General features: G+C 34.7%; 1 protein-coding gene across 2 annotated transcripts in view; it reads left to right on the top strand.

Annotated features, from left to right (window-relative positions):
• The window catches only part of DSC3 (desmocollin 3), a 48090-nt gene extending 27290 nt beyond the window's left edge, over window positions 1-20800 (top strand). The window contains exons 11-18 of one of the 2 annotated variants that reach the window (XM_079109324.1): window positions 6418-6677; window positions 6789-6931; window positions 8140-8364; window positions 10628-10852; window positions 13053-13174; window positions 17588-17842; window positions 19831-19873; window positions 19956-20091. In XM_079109324.1, the coding sequence (XP_078965450.1) occupies window positions 6418-6677; window positions 6789-6931; window positions 8140-8364; window positions 10628-10852; window positions 13053-13174; window positions 17588-17842; window positions 19831-19857 (1257 nt within the window). In that variant the 3' untranslated portion in view covers window positions 19858-19873; window positions 19956-20091. Of the gene's footprint in view, window positions 1-6417; window positions 6678-6788; window positions 6932-8139; window positions 8365-10627; window positions 10853-13052; window positions 13175-17587; window positions 17843-19830; window positions 19874-19955 lie in introns of both variants that reach the window. The other variant, XM_079109323.1, reaches the window with a different exon arrangement.
• The last annotated feature ends 663 nt before the right edge of the window (window positions 20801-21463 follow it).

Genomic DNA, 21463 nt, shown 5'->3' with positions numbered 1-21463 from the left:
CTTCTATACAGTCCTTCCTTCCTCCATTCTTGTCCCCCTCCCTAATCCTACCACTAACCCTTCCCACCTCCCATTATGTGTCATCATCTGCTTATCAGCGATATCATTTGTCCTTTGGTTTTTTGAGATTGGCTTATCTCACTTAGCATGATATTCTCCAATTTCATCCATTTGCCTGCAAATGCCATAATTTTATCATTCTTTATGGCTGAGTAATATTCCATTGTATATATATACCACAGTTTCTTTATCCATTCATCAATTGAAGGGCATCTAGGTTGGTTCCACAATCTAGCTATCGTGAGTTGAGCAGCTATGAATATTGATGTGGCTGTATCTCTGTAGTATGCTGATTTTAAGGTTTTGAGAAATGGTGGATTTGTTTGAAAAGGACGCTGGTTTTACATTTCTAGACAAGAACCAAAAAGAGAGGGCACATACAGTGGTCATTCACTGTATGAAGGAGACTTACATGTCAACAATAATATAGTGCCATCTCTAGTACATAGACCTATTTGTAGTTGTTTCCTTTCAAAGAGTTTTCAGGAATGATATACTATGGAAAGTTCTGTCCAGATGTGAATAGTTAAATATAGAATCTGAACATCAAACTTCTCCCTATTTCAGTTTGAATAGTAAACACGAGCTACTTAAAAAATGAAACTTTATATTGAGAGTAAAATAAGAGAAAAGAAGAAAACGATATTAATTATTTTTTCTGCCTTACTGGCCCATCCTTTATTTGGACTCTCCAGAAAACCAAGTCGACAATAATGTAGGTAGATACTTCGAAAGAGGATCTCTGGAAACCAGCGTGAAAATGGGCAAGGAAGACAAGGAAGGATGAAAGCCAATCAAGTCTGAATTCTTGGGTGTTCAATCAGTCAAAGAACCTTTTAGAATGTATCTCAGAATTATCTATTCAAAGATGGAAGCCTTAGGCATTTACCCATCAACTCCCATCCTCAGTACCCATGCTCTGTTGTTTGAAGGACAACTTCCCTGTACTTCTGGGCTGGGTTGTGCCTGCTGTTTGTTGAAGGAGCTTTCTGACTTTGGAGGAAATCCTGAGTCTGTAGAGCTGAATCTTTGGGTGCTTTAGAGGTGAACCAATCAGTGTAGATGAGATCTGTTCACCACACCGTGGCTGAACCTAATGGTGGACTGAAGGGTTGTGGTGTATGATTGTTTTTTATAAAAAGTGTTGCTGTGCATTCTAGGGTAGTTTCCAAGGCTGGAGACTTCTGGAGTAAAGTCATTCGATTCAAAACTGGTGTAATTTCTACAGATGTTTTGTAGAATGTTTTCCCTACATCTCCTTCTCCTCCCTACCACACACATCTTTTTTTTTTTTTTTTTTTCCTTCCTAGAAATAAGTCAAAGAGATAGTCTGAGATTTAGGGTGGATATTTTATACCAACTGCAGTAAGAGACCCAAACTCAGAACTTTGAAAATGATGCCAACCTGATCCTTAGTCAGAAGGCAACTCCTTAGGTTTCCTTCATTCAAGGCCAGTACTCAAGGCCCATTTGGAGAAACTGTGTCATTAACATTATTATTATTTAAAAATACCAATGTTTTTTCTTGCTTAGGGAAGCAAGATTTAATATTAAGAATTAAAATTTTATCTTTTTGACCAATTAAAAATAATCTCTAGTAAACTTTCTCAACAAATGCATTTGAAAAAAGAACCTCATCACCGAGTATAGGTAAATATATTCAGTATCTTTTTCCCCAAGGAATACTGATCACAGTTATTAAAGCTTTTGTCCAAATTTCTTTGAAAATTGTAGCCTAGATCCTGGAATATTTCTGATTCCAAGTGACTCATAAATATCAGTTTCACTTCTTGTGAATATCTTCTGGATTCTACTCCAAGAGTCCCCAGAACAGACAGTGGTTAGATGTCATACTTTCCTATTCCCTTTTAGGTTTAGGCATTATTTTCTCCAATTTATAATAACATCAACACTATAATAACCTGAGGCCGTGGAGGTAAATCAGTTCCCAGAAGTTGAATATTCAGTAATTATCCAGCCTGGAATACAAACCTGGTTAATATTGATCCAAAGTCAATGATCTTTCAATTGCTTCCAGACATACCCCATTTAGCCCACATAGCAATTGGTATTCAGTATATCATGGTGTCCATTTGCTGATTTTTATTACAGAATCCAATTATATTTTCACATTCACACCTGATAGTAAACCAACAATTGCAATAATGACTAACATTTATTATTCACTGAATGCCAGACATCATGTCAAGGGCTTAACATGTAGTATATAGTATTTGTTTTAGATGTCAATAGATAATTAACTTATAATTAATACATCATTTATTTTTAATTAAAGTTTTGAATAAGAAGCCCATTCAGAAGTCCAAAAGTAAAAGTATGTAGTAAAAAAGTCATTCACCCGCGTTCCCTAGCCACTCAGTTCTTGGAAGAATCAATAAATGTGTTACCCATTTCTTGGTATTATTTCAAAGTCGTTTGCAAATGTGTTTAAGGAATTTTTTATCATGTCTTTATTAAGCAAGTATTAACATATCTCTGATATTAATTTATTTCCACCTGTAATATTTCATGGTATGAACATAGAGTATTTTTAACCTGTTCCTTATCTATGAATTTAGATCATATCATTCTTCATTCAACAACTTATCTTTGAGACAATTACCTATTAAGTAGAATGTTCTTGTTTTTAATAGCTATATGTTATAGATTTTAGAGTATAATACCCATGGGCAGGAATATAAAATGTTTTACCAGCTTTACCAATGGAAACTATAATCTCTTTTCTGAATTAAAAATATGCTACAATAAATAGCCATGTATACATATCATTTTAAAATAACGAAAGATAAATTCCCAGAAATGGAATTGCTTAATTAAGATCATGGCTATTTTTATGCAGTAAATTAATTTTTTAATGTTCTTTCCTGTTGAGAGTTTTTTTTCTAATTTATATCTAGGATTTATATCCAAATCCACAATTGATATTTGTCCATAGTTACTTCTTCTGTACAACTGATGTTGTTTCACTATTGATTTTATGCTTATTTCATTAAAATATATATAAATATATAAAATGTATAAAAATATATATGTAAAATATATATATGTGTGTATATATATATATAGATACATATATATATATATATTTCTTTTTCCCATGCTCTGAAACAATTTAAAAATACTCTGTTATAAAACAGATAGGGTGCAAACCCAGATCTGATGAATGCAGAGTCCTTATTCATAATCTCTGAGCTGTTCCTCCAACTGGGTGTACTTGGGTTACTTAGTTTGGTAAAGGAGCAACTTCATTGGTACCAGGTAATCTTCTCTTGTTGTAACCTTGCTTGATTCACTTCTATTTTTCTGAGTTTACTTTTCAAATTATCTCCTCCTTCTGTCCTTATCAGCTCCTTTGCTAAGCTTGCTTATTCTTTTTTCCTCTGAGTCAAATGCTATTTTCTAACATTTTAATCAATAAAATTTGTGTTTGATATATTATGTCTTCCTTTCCATATTTATGCAAAATCTTAGAAAACCTGAATTTATCACATTCCTTTGGTAGCCACACTGGCCTTTGAAAGTATCTTATTCTTTTCCTCAGAAAATATTTGTGACTGTGTAGTTATGTCTTTCGGTACTTTTTTAACCTCAATGAGACATCTTCTATTTTCACAGTCTAATTCAGGCATTTGAAATTCATCTTCAAAAGATGATGACTGACCTCCTTATTGCTTAAATATGCATTGTTCCTCATAACTCTAAAGGAATTCTCCTCTTCCAGTTTCACAGTTTTTACTTTTGAGAATCATATTCAGGAAAAGTATACATTTTTTCCTTTTTTACATCCTGAAGGATTACATAATCAGTAGAGTAAATTAAGAACTGTTCAGTTATATTTCTTTTGCTTAGTAAAACTTGCAAACATTGTTTTGTTAGTTGGTTTCTCTTATTATTGCCTTGTTGAGTTTTGACTGTCAACAAAAATACACATCCCTTATTCTCTTCATTTGTCTATGTGACAGCTTGAGAGGTTTACTAAGTGTAAAGCACTTACTGTATGTTACCACAGTAAATGTCATTCTTAAAACAACTGTACGGACCAGAAAACTTAGATCAAGAATCTTTCCAAAAGTCACTTAATGCCAATGTATTACAGACAAGATTTGAACCTATGTCTCTGGTTCCAGGCTTGTGCTGTTAAGCATTGTGTTAAGTTGCTTCTCTTAGCTGTGACCTTGGAAATAGTGTTTCTCTCTGCCTTACTAACAGTTACTCAAACACAATGAAAGTGAAAGCACGTAGCACACTATAGGTGTTATTTAATTCTGAAAAGTCATACCATGTCCTTGGGGGCAGTATTACAATTTTCTATAGCATGACTTTTCCGTAACTGTAGATCATAAGTTTATGCTTCCTTTATCTGAGTCCTGGATGATCTCTTTACCTTGGTGTTTTCTTCCCATGTCAGCGGCAACAGTAGTGCATGTGGACTTGAGTGAGGACAGCATTTTGATCATTGTCAACACCGAGGACTCTTAAGTTCCATCTCCACCGAATTGCATGTCCTCAGGAGTTGTTAACATCTCAGGGCAGATATGGGGTATTTTTGAACAATTTTTATTTTTTCATTGGTGCATTATAATTATACATCGTAGTAAGATTATGATGCCATATTCATATATACACACACAATGAAGAATTTTTTTTTTCAAATAATGAAACAAGAACACCTGAGGTGGCAGAGAATTTACATTCTTTCATTAGTCATTGAGATTCATCTTGCCAGATTTCAAATCTTTTGCAGTCTTAAGCAACTAAGGTAATATCCAACTTAAGCCTTGAAAAATTGCCTAAAGGAACTCTAAAGCTAGCAAGTTGTTCTGGATCACATAACTGGCCCTCTGCTAGTGCAGCAGCTCTACCCTGTATTTCTATCAACCTCACATTTCCAACATTTGCCCTACTACTCTGCATGGTCCTGCCAGCACCTATCATTTGTTGAGATGGCGTTCATTGGCATCAAAAAGCAGATATGAATCCTCTTTCCTTCTTGACTCTTCAGTTTCTGTGATAGTCATAAAAAATAAAAAGGTTCACATATATTGTGTGTATTCTATGATTCAAAAATTTTCTTGACTCCTTAGGACTCATGATTATTAATATCTCATTCTGTTAATACCTAAGATTATGGTAAGAACAGGTTAAAAACAATTTTGTTTATTAGTTTTGATTTTGTTCAATGGTTAGCCAGTGGTTGTTTGGATAAGCAGAAAGAGAATCAGAGATTTTAACTTTACTGTGTAGTGGAAAATAGTGTTTTATGGGTTTTGCTGGATTTACTATCTAAAAACCAATTACTAAGGTGTTGACTTAAAAATTTGCAGAGGCTGGTGAACCAATTAAGCAGCTTAGTTCATCTGAGGGATTATAGCCCGCTGGTTAAGGAAAGGGACTTGAACCAGACAACCTGACTTCAGATTCCAGCTTAAACACATACTTTTGGCCTTAGGAAATTCAGTTTATCTCTCTCTTTTCCAGTTTCCAGTTCTGTAAAATAGGGAGGATGATAATACCTACCCTATAAGGGTGTGAGGATTCAGTGAATTTATCTTCACTGCTCAGAAAAGGGCTGTGTATTACAGGACTGTGTATTTAATGATGAGTGCCATTAAGACCCTCATATTTCTTTGACATCTCTGTGTTTCCTCTGTCAGGTTTTCACAGGATAAACTATAGACAATTGCCCAAGTATTATCATCAAATTGTCAAAAACAAAATTTTCATAACTGTAGATTAGTGAGGGAATTAGCAAAAAGACAAAGGAGATTCCTAGGAAGAAAGGGGGCCCTGGATGGATTTTGATTAAAGGAAAACTGTTTTGAGATGGCTTGGTTAGAAGCCTAGTAGGATAATGAAAGCAGACACTGGAATATCTCTTCTATCAGACAAAAAATAAAATCACTGCACCTTTTGAGTTTTGTTGAAGTTAACATCTAACTTTAAAGAGTTGTCAAATGCCTAGGCCCTAAGTCAGTAGCAAATAGTCAAAGTTGCTTTACCAGTGGTCCTTAAGGTCAGTCTTTTAGATATTGTCTTCATTTTGTGATATTTCCAGGTTCAGAACAGTTTTCCTTAGTAAGAAAGAAATATAAAAATATTTTAGGAATGTCTTTTCTACAACTTTGTAAAACTATGTACATAAAGTTTTGGATGACTCTTTCTTACTAAAGGTTCTTCAGCTCAGGATCACCTCTGTCCTTACAAGGAATAGAAGTTAATATTGAAAAAATGTGAGCGTGAACTTATTCAGCACTGTTCACATTGACAAAAGTTCACTTGTTATTTGAAGTAGCAAATGTATTTTACACTGATGTGGATACATCTTTTATTTTAAAGCCACTGAATTATGAAGAAAACCATCAAGTGATCTTAGAAATTGGAGTAAACAATGAAGTTCCATTTACTAGAGATGTTGCAACCAGAGTGCCAACCATGAATCGAGCTTTGGTTACAGTTCATGTGAAGGATCAGGATGAAGGGCCTGAATGCAGCCCTGCAGCTCAGTACGTGCGAATTAAAGAAAACTCAGCAGTGGGGTTAAAGGTCAATGGCTACAAGGCATTTGACCCTGAAACGAAAAACAGCAATGGCTTAAGGTACAAAGAAATCTATAACTGTGTATTAATAATACATTTGTCACAATTGAGACAGTTTCTTATTTTAAAATATATTATGATGCCAGAGTTTATTCTTATTTTTTTTAACAGATACAAAAAATTGCATGATCCTAAAGAGTGGATCAGCATTGATGAAATATCAGGATTAATAACAGTTTCAAAAGTCCTGGACAGAGAAGTTATGACTCCCAGAAATGATGTATATAATGTTACAGTCCTGGCAATAGATCAAGGTAAAAAAAAAAAAAAAAAAAACACACACACACACATTTTCATGTAATATTTCTTAAATCAATGGGAGAACAAACTGCACTCATTCTTGTGCAGAATTATTTTGTGATAAGTAAATGCAATTCTTAGAAATTACTTTGAAGACTGTTCTTATCTGTCTTAATCATCTAACAAGGTGAAACTGGTTGGCAATAAAAACACATCTCTTATTATCTGTATACTCCCAAGATGTATGGTAGGACCTCAAATGCTTATGTAGCTCACTATATTAAAGGACAAAGATAAAACTTAAATCTAGATGAAATGGTCTCATCAGACTCCTCCAGATCTCTGTCTTACTTTAATTTGAGCTTCTAAATATTACAGCTGATTTTTAGGTCAAAATTATCCTTTCCTTGAATTATGTTCCATAAGTATCCTAGAATGTCCCAACTCTGATTTCAAATTAAAATTAAAATGTCAATGCCTAGACATTACCTTAAACTAATTGAATCAGAGTCTATGAGCATCGCATATTTTAAAAATCTCCCTGAATGATTTAAATATGTGCTGGGATTAGAATAATTTTCTGTAACTACTCCACTGCTTATTAACATTTGCATCAGGAACTCAAGAAAATAGGGTTTGCAGTTCGTATTTATTATTTGGTAGTGATTTTGATAAAAGATGTGTTGAAGCTTTGATATTATTAACAGTAGTAATCATTCTAAATTATGAGAGAGTTTATTTTAAAGAACCAGTACATCATTGGATTTGGAGAAGATCATGCTAAGTGAAATAAGCCAGTCCCACAAAATCAAAGGCTGAATGTTCTCTCTGTTTTGTGGATGCTAACCTAAAACAAGGGAGATTGTGGAGGGGGATAATGGAAATCCATTGGACTAGACAAAGGGAAATGAAAGGAAGGGAGAGAGGAGGATAATAGGAAAAAGGAGAATTAATTGGTTATAATTTTTCCTAGCTTTGTATTTGTGTAGATGACCAGGTAACTCCTCATCATTTACAACCACAAGAATGGGATCCTAAGTAGAATAAGTTATACTCTATGTACGCATAGTCCATCAAAATACATTCTAGTCATGTATAACTGAAAATTTATAAAAAGAACTGATACGTCATATATAGATTCTAAATGATTTTTTTTTCTCTTAAGAAATCACAAAACAAGAATTGAGAAGCAATGCTAAACCTGGTTTCTTCCTCTTCTCAGATGGCAGATCATGTACTGGAACTCTCGCAGTGAACATTGAAGATGTGAATGACAATGCACCAGCATTACTTCAAGATTACATCGTGCTTTGCAAACCAAAGATGGCGTACACTGACATTTCAGCCATCGATCCTGATGAACCTGTCCATGGAGCTCCATTTCATTTCAGTTTGGCAAATACCTCTCCAGAAATCAATAGAATATGGACCATCAACAGAGTTAATGGTATTTAGTTAAAACTCATGATATACATGCTCTGAAATGAAAGAATAACTAGAGGATGGAATCACTTGTTTACTTACATAAAGCATAATGCAAAATTGATATTTAGGAGGGCAAATAATCTTTTACAAATACTGTGTGGTTATTGGGTTACATATTACAAATGAAATGAAGGGATTCATAACTTCTATGCAAGCAAAATTTACATTTACAAGACTGTCAAAATGTTTTTTTAAAATATTGGGCAGCAGCTTATTAAGATAAACTTTTCATTTTGTTTTTAAATTCATACCAGTAAAGTACAGAGAGACCAGAAGATGTGTAGTTTAAATTGTATTGTAAGCAGGCTCTGGAAGTGAGGATTCTGTGTGAATGAGGCAAACATTACTCACATATTGGAATATGAGAAGGGGCCTGGAACCTCCAAGAGACACCTCCTATGATCAGTTTCTGGGGGGAGTATTGTTCTGTATTTCATTCACATTTCACTCTGTTGTTTTACTATGTCTTCTTTTTTTTTTTTTTTTTTTTGTATCAGGGATTGAACCCAGGGGTGCTTAACCACTGAGTTTCATCCCTGGCCCTTTTCATATTTTATTTTGAAATGGGGTCTCACTAAATTATTTAGTGTCTCACTAAATTTCCGAGGCTGACTTTGACCTTTCGATACTTCTACTTCAGCCTCCCAAGCCTCTGGGATTTGTCATGCTCTTTTATGAAACTGAATTTTGAATATTCTGTCCCTTCTTCCTGAAAAACCTCCTTTCCTGTTTTTTTACTTGATATTGATTTATAATATTTGTTGAACACCTACTATTAGGCAGTGTTCCAAATCCTGAGGAGATATATATATATATATATATATGGAAAAAGAGAGAGAGAGAGAGAGAGAGAGAGAGAGAGAGAGAGAGAGATGAATAAGACAGATACAAACCCAGCTGGGATGCTCAGCCTCTGTGAAGTCTTTCTTCAGGTACAAGGAACAGCACTGCAGCCTTATACTACCTGCATTTTTTCACCTTTCATCTTGAATAACCACATGGGTACTATAAGATTTGTAATCCTTTCTTATTTCCAGTACCTAGTCTAGTGCTTAACAGTTCCTAACTGCTTAAATAGTGTTTAATCAATATTTGATTAAGCAGTGCTGCATCTAGATTTAGGTCCTATAAAGTCAACATGGGTGACAGGAGGATAATTTGAAGAGGGCAAAATTGAGTGATAAGTAATATAAGAGACTGCACTTCTATGAAGAAAAAGACATGAAGATGACTCAGCTGGTGATCTTGAAGGAGAAGAGGGACTTGAAAGTCTCGCCCTAGACATTTGTGGTCCTGAGGTCTTCCAAATTAACCCAAGTAGTAATTTATATTCCCTAGGGGACTTTCAGGTATGAGATACAGCCAAAAACCTCCGAGTTTTTAGAGTTATAACTCTGCATTTATCAAGACTTAGAAATTCCAGATGACTTCTGGTATGTGCATTATGCTACTTGGTGATATTTTAAAATCTGTTACAAAAATTCAAGGAGGTTGTGATTACCACTGAAAGTCTGTGGAGTTTTAAAAAGTAAGGTATTAATTAAGACCACTCGGGAAAACTGACTCTCACATTAATAAAACAAACTGTTATGATGTTCATTATCTATTTTTGTGTCAGTCTTATAATTAGCCTGAGTGACACAGTCAGTTTTCTGGTGTTGAGATTGCTTCCAGATGTAAGGCATTAATCATGAAAGATCTATTGAGAGCCTTAGAAACTTTCCTTATCCATAAAGATAATGGACAGATACCAGAAGGTAAATGGATAAGAGAATGCAAATTCTTTGTGTGTATGAACTGGTACTAAAGAAAAGTGCTTGAAATGTAAACTAAGATTCAATCTAGCATCATTAGTTTGCATAGATAAGGGAATATTAAATATTGTTGGGTCATTCTATTGCCAAATTATTTTTTATGTTTTTTTTTTGTGGTGCTGGGGATTGAACCCAGGGCCTTGTGCATGTGAGGCAGGCACTCTAACAATTGAGCTATATCCCCAGCCCACCAAATTATTTCTTTAGAGCATTCTTTAGAGTTATAAGGGGTAATGTGTTAAGTAATACTAGTCCTTGAAAGGGTTGGAGATATTTCTCCATTTGTTTTTATTTTCATATGGCTGGCAACTCCAAAGAAAATGCCTTTTGAGACAAGTATGGTGAAACAGATGCTAAGGGAAAAATACATGATCATTGAAAAACAATTTTTTTAATAAAATTTTCTTACAGATACAGCTGCCCGTCTGTCATACCGGAAAAATGCTGAACTTCAAGAATATATCATTCCTATTACTGTAAAAGACAGAGCGGGACAATCTGCAACCAGAAACTTGCGAGTTCATCTCTGTGACTGTACTCACCCGAGTCAGTGTGCCTCGACTTCAAGGAGTGCAGGAGTCTCACTTGGAAAATGGGCCATCCTTGCGATATTACTGGGCATAGCACTACTGTTCTGTAAGTATTTTCACTTAGGTCACGCTCACATGCATAATAGAAGATGTAGGTGCAGGAAGGGTCTTCAAAAAGTCAGCTCGTCCAAGTGTCCATCGGGTGTGAATCTCCTCAAAAGTTCCCTTTGTGTTATAATCTGAGTTTGTTTTGAGAACTTACTGTGTAAGGAAACATGCTCTTTTTTTTTTTTGTACCCAGGTCAAGCCTGGGGCACTTAACTCAGGGGCACTTAACCACTGAGCCACATTCCCAGCCCAATTTTGTATCTTATTTAGAACCAGGGTCTCATTAAGTTGCTTAGTGTCTGTTTTGCTGAGGCTGACTTTGAACTCACAATCATCCTACCTCAGCCTCCCAAACTGCTGGGATTACAGGCGTGTTTTTTCTTGAGATAGAAAATTCCGTAACTTGAATAGAATTATTACTTTTTTTTATTATTTTTTGATTCATTGTACACCAATGAGCTACAACTTTCATTTCTCTTGTACACAAAGTAGAGTTACACCGTTTGTGTAATCATGTGTACACAGGATAATGATGTTTGTCTCATTTTATTATCGTTCCTCCCCTCCTCAATTATTACATATTTTTTTAGATTGCACAGTTTCTATTTTTTGTTCCTGGTGCTACCACCTTTTAGGGCTCAATAGAAGAATCTAAAACTTCTGATATGAAAGTCCACAGAAGCCTTCCATTTCATGTCTTCTCACTTTTCAGTCAGGCTGAGGGGAGATGTTCAGATCATAGAAATCTCATCTTGGGTTTATCTTGCAAATGTTGAATTATCCCTTGAGCCAGTTGTGTCGTTCTGAGGGGAACGACATAATTCCCTGCTCCCTGTACTCTAGACTGAATTAACTTTGTTCTGTGATAGAAGTAGTGATTACGAGCAGGATTCTGGAACCAGGTTGCTTTGGGCTTGTTACTCAGCCTTATTACTTGAAAGCCATGGGTCCTGGGGCAAGTTATGTAACTTTAATTTTCTAATCGACAAAAGGGGACAGTTGCAGTAACCTATCATATGGGGTGGCACTGAGGATTAGCTGAGCTAATGCACCTGAAATGCTTAGAATAGTGCCTGGTAAATTTCTAATAAGTCTTCATTATTTTTCATCAGCTCAAATTAATATATATAATTTATTGGTTCTTTTGTATATATTTTGCATACATATTATATATACACATATTTTGTGTATGTATATAATATATATTATATATTTATATTTTATGTATATTATATATTTTCTGGTGTTTAGTAGATTTATATATATTAAAATATATATTTTTATATATAAATATAATATATATATATTTATATACATATATAAAAATCTAAATACCAGAAAAGGAGCACACAGAGTAGGCGTTTTTACACTTTTCAATGAAGGACCCGAAAGTATATTTTTTAAACTATGCAGGCCTTACAGTTTCAGTTGTAGTTAATCAAATCTGCCCTTGAAATAAGAAAGTAGCCATAGGAAACATGTAAATGATAGACATAGCTGGGTTATGATAGAATTTGATGCAGATGCTAAATATTCAAATTTCATATAATTTTCATTCATTAATTATTATTGTTATCACTTTGATTTTTTCCAAACATTTAAAAATATAAAGTCTTAGCTCATGACTATATAAAAACATATGGTAGGCTAGATTTGGGGCTGTAAATTTGCCAATCTCTTATAGGGATTTTAGATCATTGTAAAGAGTTGTTGGTATTACTATTGGTTTTATTATCATTTGTTAATAAATGATATAGAACAACATTCTAGATAAGAAGATGCAAACTAGGTTTAATTAAGGTTCTTGGCGATGAATATATTCTTAGAGAAGGGTCTGTTTTGCCATGTTTTCATATAGACTAAGCACCCTTTTGGGAATCAATACATCTCTTTAATGTCTTTGTCTTAAATGAATGTCAGTGATTTTTAAATGTGTTATTTAACTCATGCTTTAATGTGATGGGCACAATCAACCCTTAAATTAGAAAATTATCAAATCACACATATGATCCTTCCAAATTTTACAATCTAAGCTAAGTTGTGGTTTATTGACTTGGGTCAAGAGAATTCATGGGAAACCATGCTTGTTAGTTTCATTTTTTTTCCAGTGGGCCCTAAGTTATAAGAAATAAGGAATGATTATTTTATTCTATGTATGTTAAATTGTTTTTTTTTTTTTTTAATTTTTTTAAACTCAGCTGTATTGCTAACTTTAGTATGTGGAGTTGTTAGTGCCAGAAAAGGGAAAAGTTTCCCTGAAGATTTAGCACAGCAGAACTTAATTATATCGAACACAGAAGCACCTGGAGATGATAGAGTGGTAAGTAAATATTTTTTGATCAATCTTTATCTCTTACAGTTTGTTTTTTTAAACTCATCTTTATGAAGCCATTCCAAAATTTAGTTTATTTACATTTCTAATCAGGTCCAATGTTGTAAGCATAAATATTTGGCCTGTCAGTATTCAAATGTTTCTGTAGTGGTATTTATTAAATTTGTTGAACCAAATTCCTTGTTTTAGATATATTTTTCCATTTTATTTATTCATTTATTTATTTATTTTGAGATCTTTGAGCCAAATTTAGGAACTGATTTTTTTTTCTTTTTTCCATATTTTTAATTGGTTCACTGTAGTTGTAAATAATGGTGGGTTTTATTGTTACATATTCATTTATGTGCACAATGTAAATATATAATTTTCCAGAATCATTTATTTATTTTTCTTTCCTTAGTATTATGATTTAAAGCTGATTCTTTGATGCAAATTTATTGTGAAAATATATTTTTGACTGCTCTCTTCAAATGGCCTCTTCTTTGAACATTTTATAATAGGATAAAAAAAAAAAAACTTCCTAAGAAATTTCAAGATAAGTAGGAAAATAACAGGGAGAGAGCTTTGTTTAAAAAGTATGATGAGGAGTTGGACATTACTTTCATTCTCTTTGCTTACAACTGTTGGTTCTATGTTTATCATTTGTGAAGATATGAAAAAGTACTTACAAGGCACATCTCTCCTCATGGAACATAGAATCTATTTTTATGGAAAAGATAAATAAGAATATGACAGTAAACCAGGGTGATAAAGCGCTGTTGGAATTCAAAGATATCTATAATATATAAGTATAGTTTTATGGTTTGGATCAACTAAGGGAGGCTTGGGGAATGGGGTGTAGCTTTCATTGTAACTTAATAAGTTGGGTCTGAAAGTGAGAAGATGATGAGAAGCGCTAAAGAGGGGCAAAGCAGTCAAGAATAATAAAGGTGATGGCAAAGTCTAGGGACTGTTCAGACAAATGGTAAATAACTTGCTTTGAAATGGAAAAAAAAACACGTTGAAATATGGGCTTCAGCCTAAGAGTTGTAAGGGAGAGGTGGGAGCTGGGACTTTTACATGCCACAAGAAGGCTTTTGGATTTGTTTTCTTGGTAGGGAGAGACAGTCAAGACTTTTCCAGAAGAGTGTGACATCATGCCAATCACTCCTGAGATGCTGAGTCAGAAGGGGGATCGGGGGATCGATGAGAATAGGAAGCCATTTGTGTGTGTGTGTGTGTGTGTGTGTGTGTGTGTGTGTGTGTGTTGGGGGAGAGGTGAAGGCTCCAGATATTCTGACAGTTTAAATATGAGATAACACTATTAGGGCAATGGAAATGTGAACATTAAAATAGGGATGAAAAACATATTTTTAAAGACATAAATGACAGACTGTTTATTGAATTTGAAGGATAAGGTAAAAAGTGTAGAAATGACTGTATACATGTCCTCTTCCATATCTCAGAGTGAGGATGCCTTTTTTATTTACCATGTGTCTCTTTTCACCTCCTCTCACCATCATACAAAATGATAGTCACCTGTGCCTGACACAGCTACATGTGGAATGCTTTGATTATCTCCATAATTATAAAATATGTCAGAAAGTGGCTTTAGTTAAGCCCTGAGTCATACCAAGTTCTTATTTTATGCCTGAAAATGAAGTGAATAAGCTTTTCTTAACATTTGTTCTTTGATGTTAGAGCTGATAGTATTGGTTGACCATTTTACTATATTTACCTGTTCTCTGTTAGGATCACTTTTATTGTTATTATTATTATTATTATTATTATTATTGATGCTGTTGTTGTTATTAGTATTATTAAAGTTCTAAAAAGGGCTTAGAATCATTCATTCATACCAGAACATAATTTTAGGCACATTTTTACAAACTTTAACAAAATTTCAGAGTGAATACATAAATTCCCTTAAGAACAATGAGGGAAGGTGATGCTTTTTGTTTTGGATCAACGTTTCAGTTAAAAGTATTCAGGTGGGTTGATAATTGGATAAAAAATCAGAAGTAAATGTGGGGAATTACTGACCTGGGTAGGGAGCAGTTGATACCCTGTGAAACTTTGGGGGAAAGCAGATAAAGTTGGGCAGGAAGAAACGGAGAATAGACTAAGAGGAGGAAGGCTGGCACTGTGGGCTCAGTGTTGCCACTGATGTTAGCGTATTTTCAGTTCTTTCATTAGCTTGGGTATGTATTTATTATGGCAAAATCACACCATCATGGAGATTTCATAGTCAGGAATTAATTTTTTTCTTGTAGTGGGGTTTTACTGTAGCAGCATCCTAAATATGAGGTAGCACTGCCACCAAATGGCTACTTTTCAATTCTTTTTTGAATTTTTTTTTTTTTCCCCCAAAGGCAACAAGATTGTGTGTATGACTGATAGATATATCTCAGGTTAGGTAAATCATCTGAACTTGAATGTTTTCCAGTTTAGTTAAGAGACTCTACACATTAAATAGGAGAAACATTAAATGGATAAGAGGCTGGCACAATGGACGGACGGTCTGATGGTAGTGGAGGTTCTTGTTGTGACAACAGTGTAATGGTGTATAGTCAGCTGACACAGCAAGGTTACCACTGTAAATAAACTCCTTACCTGTGGCCCAGAGTGCTGGAGTGAAGGTTCAGGGTTAAATTAATGTTTAATCAGTCTTTTTCATTTTAAAGCATTTCCTTGATTCTTTGTCCTTGTCTTCCTTCCTTCCTTCCTTCCTTCCTTCCTTCCTTCCTTCCTTCCTTCCTTCCTTCCTTCCTTCCTTCTTTCTTTCCTTCCTTCCTTCCTCTCCTCCTCCTCCTCCTCCTTTTTCTTTGTCTTCTTTTTTTCTTTTCTTTTCTCTTCTTTCTCTCTCTCTTTCTTTTCTTTGAAACTGAACTTCTGGAAAGAAAAAAATATATATACCTGATTTATCTATAGGTTTATTTCCTGTTTGCTCAGTACTTTTTGGAAATTTCTTAGACAAAAATCAATGACCACTTTTCCACTTTTTACTTACATTCAATGGGCACTTCCTGTATTTGAATCAATTCTTATCATGCTCCAATAGTTTTCTTAAATTTCTCGATCACTCCCTCCTTCTCATAAGCCTGTTGGCATGGCATCAGAGTCCTACTTCTTTAGTCTCTCTGTGATCTCAGTGGTTGTTCCAGATGGATCCTATCACAATTGTTTCCCTTCTCCATACTGTGAGACGTGATTTTTCTTGTGGTTCTGTCCTTAACCCTTTTTTAAATTTTGGTCTACAGTTTTCTCTGGATACCTCCATTATTCCTGTGACTTCGACAACCACCCCAAAATTAAGACTCCCAGAATTGTGTATCCACCTCAGATCTCTTACCTGAGCTCCAAAGATGCCTATTCATATATTCATCTTGGACGCTCTACATGTGTCTCAAATTCAGTTCATCACTCCATAGTTGACTTGCTCACCCTCCTCTGGCCCACAAGCACATTTTTCTTTCTTATTTCAGTGAATTATATTATATTTATCTAGTTGGCCAAGTAAAACACACAAGAATAATTCCTGACTCTTCCCTTTGCTGCTCATCCATGTAGCCGCCAGAACACTCTGCATGGAGTTCATCCACGTTCAGTCAACATGGTCTGCCTAGGTTTAGGTCCTTGTAATGTTTCATGTGGAAAAATTCAACAGTCCCCATCTGATCTTCATGATACTAATTTGTCTCCATTTTATCTTTCACATTACTGTCTAGAGTGATATTTTTGATATTTTTGAAGTGTGTTCCTCTCCGTAGTAAGTTAAAACACTTCACTGGGTCTCCATAATCTCATTGATAAAGTTGGATTTTTTTAGCACATCATGGAGATCTTTCTCTCCTTCATCTCTCTGTGTGATCTTTTTCTCCTCTGGCCCTCTTTCTTCTCTCTGTGTGCCTGTCATTGTCTCTCTCTCTCTCTCAACTTCATGTGGTAGCCATTCTCAAGTCATTGAAGTTGAGAACCCCTGCAGTACCCCATTTGCCCTTGACTCTAGACCTCCTGCAGTATTGCAATCTTCCCCCGCTCCTACTCGTCTTCAGTCCCTCGGCTCAGTTTTCCCAGTCTACTCCACTTATTCTTTCTGAGATCAGATTTTAATGTTTTACCTCTGTGTTGCTATAGCATTTTGTGTTCACCTACATAGCAGAGTAAACATATTCTTTAAAAAATTATATTTTTTTTCTTATTGGAATAAAAGCTTCTTGCAGACACTGAGGGATTTTGTTTACTTTTGTATCCCTATGCTTTTGCATTCATAGTAAATATTGAGAAATGTGTGTCAAAAAAATGAATGAATGCACAGAAGGTTGAATAAATGTTCTCTCTCCTTTGCCTTCTTGCTATTTTATTTGGAATTCATTTCCTCCCAAAACAAATGGTTTTATTTTATTTTGAATTGTATCATAGTGTTCTGCTAATGGATTCGCAACCCAGACTGCCAACAACTCCAGCCACGGCTTTTGTGGCACCTTGGGATCAGGGGTCAGAAACGGAGGGCAGGAGACCATTGAAATGGTGAAAGGACACCAGACTCTGGACTCCTGCCGGGGAGCCGGGCATCATCACACGCTGGACTCCTGCAGGGGAGGACACGTCGAGGTGGACAACTGCAGATACACTTACTCGGAGTGGCACAGTTTCACTCAGCCCCGACTTGGAGAAGTGAGTTTCCCTAGGTGTTTTAACTTTGAAGTTTAAGAATTCTACTGGAGAACAACAGGAAGTTGAAATTAATGTGTGTTTTCAGAGATTGCTTTTCCACATTGTTCCATGTTCTTTCTCTTGCTCTCTCTAATCATTTTTTAAATAAGCTCTTTGATTTTGTTACATTAGCTACTTAAAAAAAAAATCATTTCCTCCCTCATATTCACATAATTTCTAAAATCCCATAAAACTAGAGATTTCTAGTGTCCTTCATTAAAGTTTTAGGTGTGTATTTATCTCACAAACTCTTTGGATATAGAAGAAAGTGAAAAAAAATTCTAGTTTGACATGGTTACAAACTTCCCAAATCAAATATGTATTTCTCTGTGAAAACACAAACATCTATATGCTGTCAAAGATGATGATTAACATGATTTATATGAAATATTTATTTATTTGTTGTTTTTAGCTTTTAAGTTTACTCTACATTGACACATTATAATTGCATATTGATATGGGATATGGTAAGTGATGTTATGGTATCCATAAACAAAATCACCTGATAAAACTCTGTGTGTGTGTGTGTGTGTGTGTGTGTGCGCGCGCGCTAAGAACATTAGAGATATGCTCTCTTAGCAATTTTGAAATATTTTTAAAATGTCACCTTATAGTAAATATTTTTAGTAGATAAAGCACTGCACGAATATGAAGTGTTTTTATCAGAGGAAAACAAGAATGTAAAAGAAAGGAGGCATTAAACAAGGGTTTCTAAGTCCAGATGAAAATCCCTTAAGAAGATCGTAGAAAATACTAATGCCAATGCTCCACTTTGAAAGATTCTAATTTAATTGATTTTGTTTCTTTTAAAAAAGTTCTCAGGTGACTTAGGTGTTTAGTCAGGATAGAAAGCCACTGGGTTAAATACTTTTGCTGGTGCTATGGTTTTACCTCTTTGACCCTCGGGTACCATTGCCTCTGTAGCAAGGACTGGACCAGAAACTGGTAGTGCTTAGGTGGATGGTAAAGGGCAATATCCTGTGGTAGGACAGTAGATTATCATATGTCCACAGCATTTTTAATTCTTATCAACTTGAAATGTTAATCCTTTATCTGTTTGAAGACAGTATTCATGTAAGATCAGGTTGAGAAGGAGGAAAGCTTAAGATACATTCTTAGGAGAGTTCAACAAAGTGCACATCTGGTAATGGGATTAATGAGAGGTAAGATTAACAAGGTCATGAAGAAAGGCACTCAACATTAGCCAAGCAAATGAACACCAGTTTAGAGAAAGGTGGGCATGCAGGTGGGGAAGGGGAGGAGGCACAGAAGTTTGAGAATTTGGCAGATAGGCCAGCAATGGGAAAAGATGTGGTCGGTCAAGTGTTTGACCTCTTCATTACAAAAATCCAGGTTTTGCTATGTGGTTTATGTTGATTACTTTTAATTTCAGTGAATTATTTTGTGCATTTCTGTATTTTGCCATGTTTTGATTATCTTGGAAATTTGATTCTGAAGTCAATATGGTAATTCTTACATACTCTATAACTGCATATAATAGTGATCTTAGTTAACATTTATTGTACAATTACTATATGCTTGGCATAGTGTCTATTCCATGCATTATTTCATCATTAATTTCTAAAATAATCATGTAAGTTTGTTCCTGTCTTTATTATCATTCTGGATATAAGGAGATTGAGACTTAAAGTCTTATTAGTAACTTGTTCAAAGTCATACAGTTAGTTGGTAAAGCCAGAACTCTGATTCAAAACAAAAGCTGTTCTATAGCAAAGCTCAAATTCTGATCCTATGCATATCGTCTAGGGGGACTAGCCTGAACTCTAGATATAAAATTTAGAGACAAATATAATTATAATACAGATGTACTTAAATATAGCATTTGTATACATAATTTTTTATTTGTAGGAATTATTAGAAATGTAAAATATATTGACTTTCTGATATGGTTGTAATATAGACCAATCATGTGCATTTTTTGTGTGTAGGAATCCATTAGAGGACACACTGGTTAAAAATTAAACATGAAAGGTAAATAAAAAATAAATTTCATGTTCGTATGTTTAAGTTGTTTAAAACAATAATACAATCTTCTTTTTTTTTAATTTTATAGAAATTGCATGTGTGCAATCAGAATGAAGACCACATGCCATCGCAAGACTATGTCCTCACATACAACTACGAAGGAAGGGGATCTCCAGCTGGTTCTGTGGGTTGCTGCAGCGAAAAACAGGAAGAAGATGGACTTGACTTTTTAAATAATTTGGAACCCAAATTTCTTACATTAGCAGAAGCATGCACAAGGAGATAATGTCACAGTGCTACAAGTAGACATGTCCTTGGGAGGCATTCTGGATGTTTCAAAATTATATACAGATGGTCCTGAACTTACCAATGGTCTGGCTTCCAATTGTTTGACTATATGATAATCTGAAAGCGGTACACATTCAGGGGAAACTGTACTTTGAAATTTGAATTTGACCTTTTCCCAGGCTGGTAATACACTGTCTGACACCCTTGTAATGCTGTGCAGCAGCAATAAGCCTGGGCTCCCAGTCAGCCGGGCAATCAGGAGGGAAAAGAACTGATGCTCCACAGGGTGTTGTGTTGCTAAGCTACGGTGTTTGGTAAATTAGGTGTATCAAATGCGTTTTCAGCTTAATAACATTTTCAGCTTATGACAGTTTTATTGGAACAAAATCCCATCATAAGTAGAGGATCATCTGTATATATAATGGATTTTTTTTTAGATTTTGAATTATACTACTTACCAAGTTTGCATTTTAGAAGCAATTTGTTACTTTTCTTTTCCAAGAAGTACAAAATGATAAAATAGACACCTAGCAAATCTCCTTCTGTAGTATTGGAATTACAGTCTATAAAGGATCTACTCTCTAAAGATATTTTCTTAAAAATATGTTGGGTAAAAATTAGTTCAGAAATAGTGAAGCTATGCCAATATCACATGATTATATTCTGCATCAAGTGAAAGGCTAAAAGATAGACAAGAAATTTTAAATATGAAGAAAGTTTTGCTCTGAAGAATTGAGATCAATCCTCTCCCCATTCCCACTATCAAATTCCTCATTTGACCTTGGAGGCAAAATTTGCTGAACTAGCCTAATTGAATGGCAATAGTCTATAGGAATATAGTTTGAAATTAACATGTATGGGTATGAAATTATTAATCAATGAAACATTAAAGATTAAATGAAAACAAAAAAAAATGACAACTTAAAATGAGGCTGGGATGTGGTTTGTTCCTTAATTACAATCTAAGGTTTAAAAAAAACAGAGTTTCTTATGCCTAGTTCTTGCATACTATGTGTATCAGGATAGAGTTTATGTCCATGTGTGTAATTTGTTTAAACTTGTAAGCAAATTACAATTCTCTGGATTCAATAGAAAGAAAAGAGGGAACCAAGTGGAACAGTAGGTTTGTTTTGCAGTCTAACAATTTCTGCATCCACAAATTAGTAGCAGACAAGGAAATACCCACCATAGTCAAGACTCCCTGCTTTCTGGTGGAAGGTTCCAGAATAGGTATTTTTCCTGGGACTTAATACTAAAACCACTTTTTTAACTTTATCTCTGCTGAAATTAAATCTGCTATCACCATTT

The sequence above is a fragment of the Sciurus vulgaris genome (assembly GCF_902686455.1).
Source record: "Sciurus vulgaris genome assembly, chromosome: 13".
NCBI lineage: Eukaryota > Metazoa > Chordata > Mammalia > Rodentia > Sciuridae > Sciurus > Sciurus vulgaris.
The sequence above is the reverse complement of the archived record's forward strand: the minus strand, read 5'-3'. Positions and strand labels throughout refer to the sequence as shown.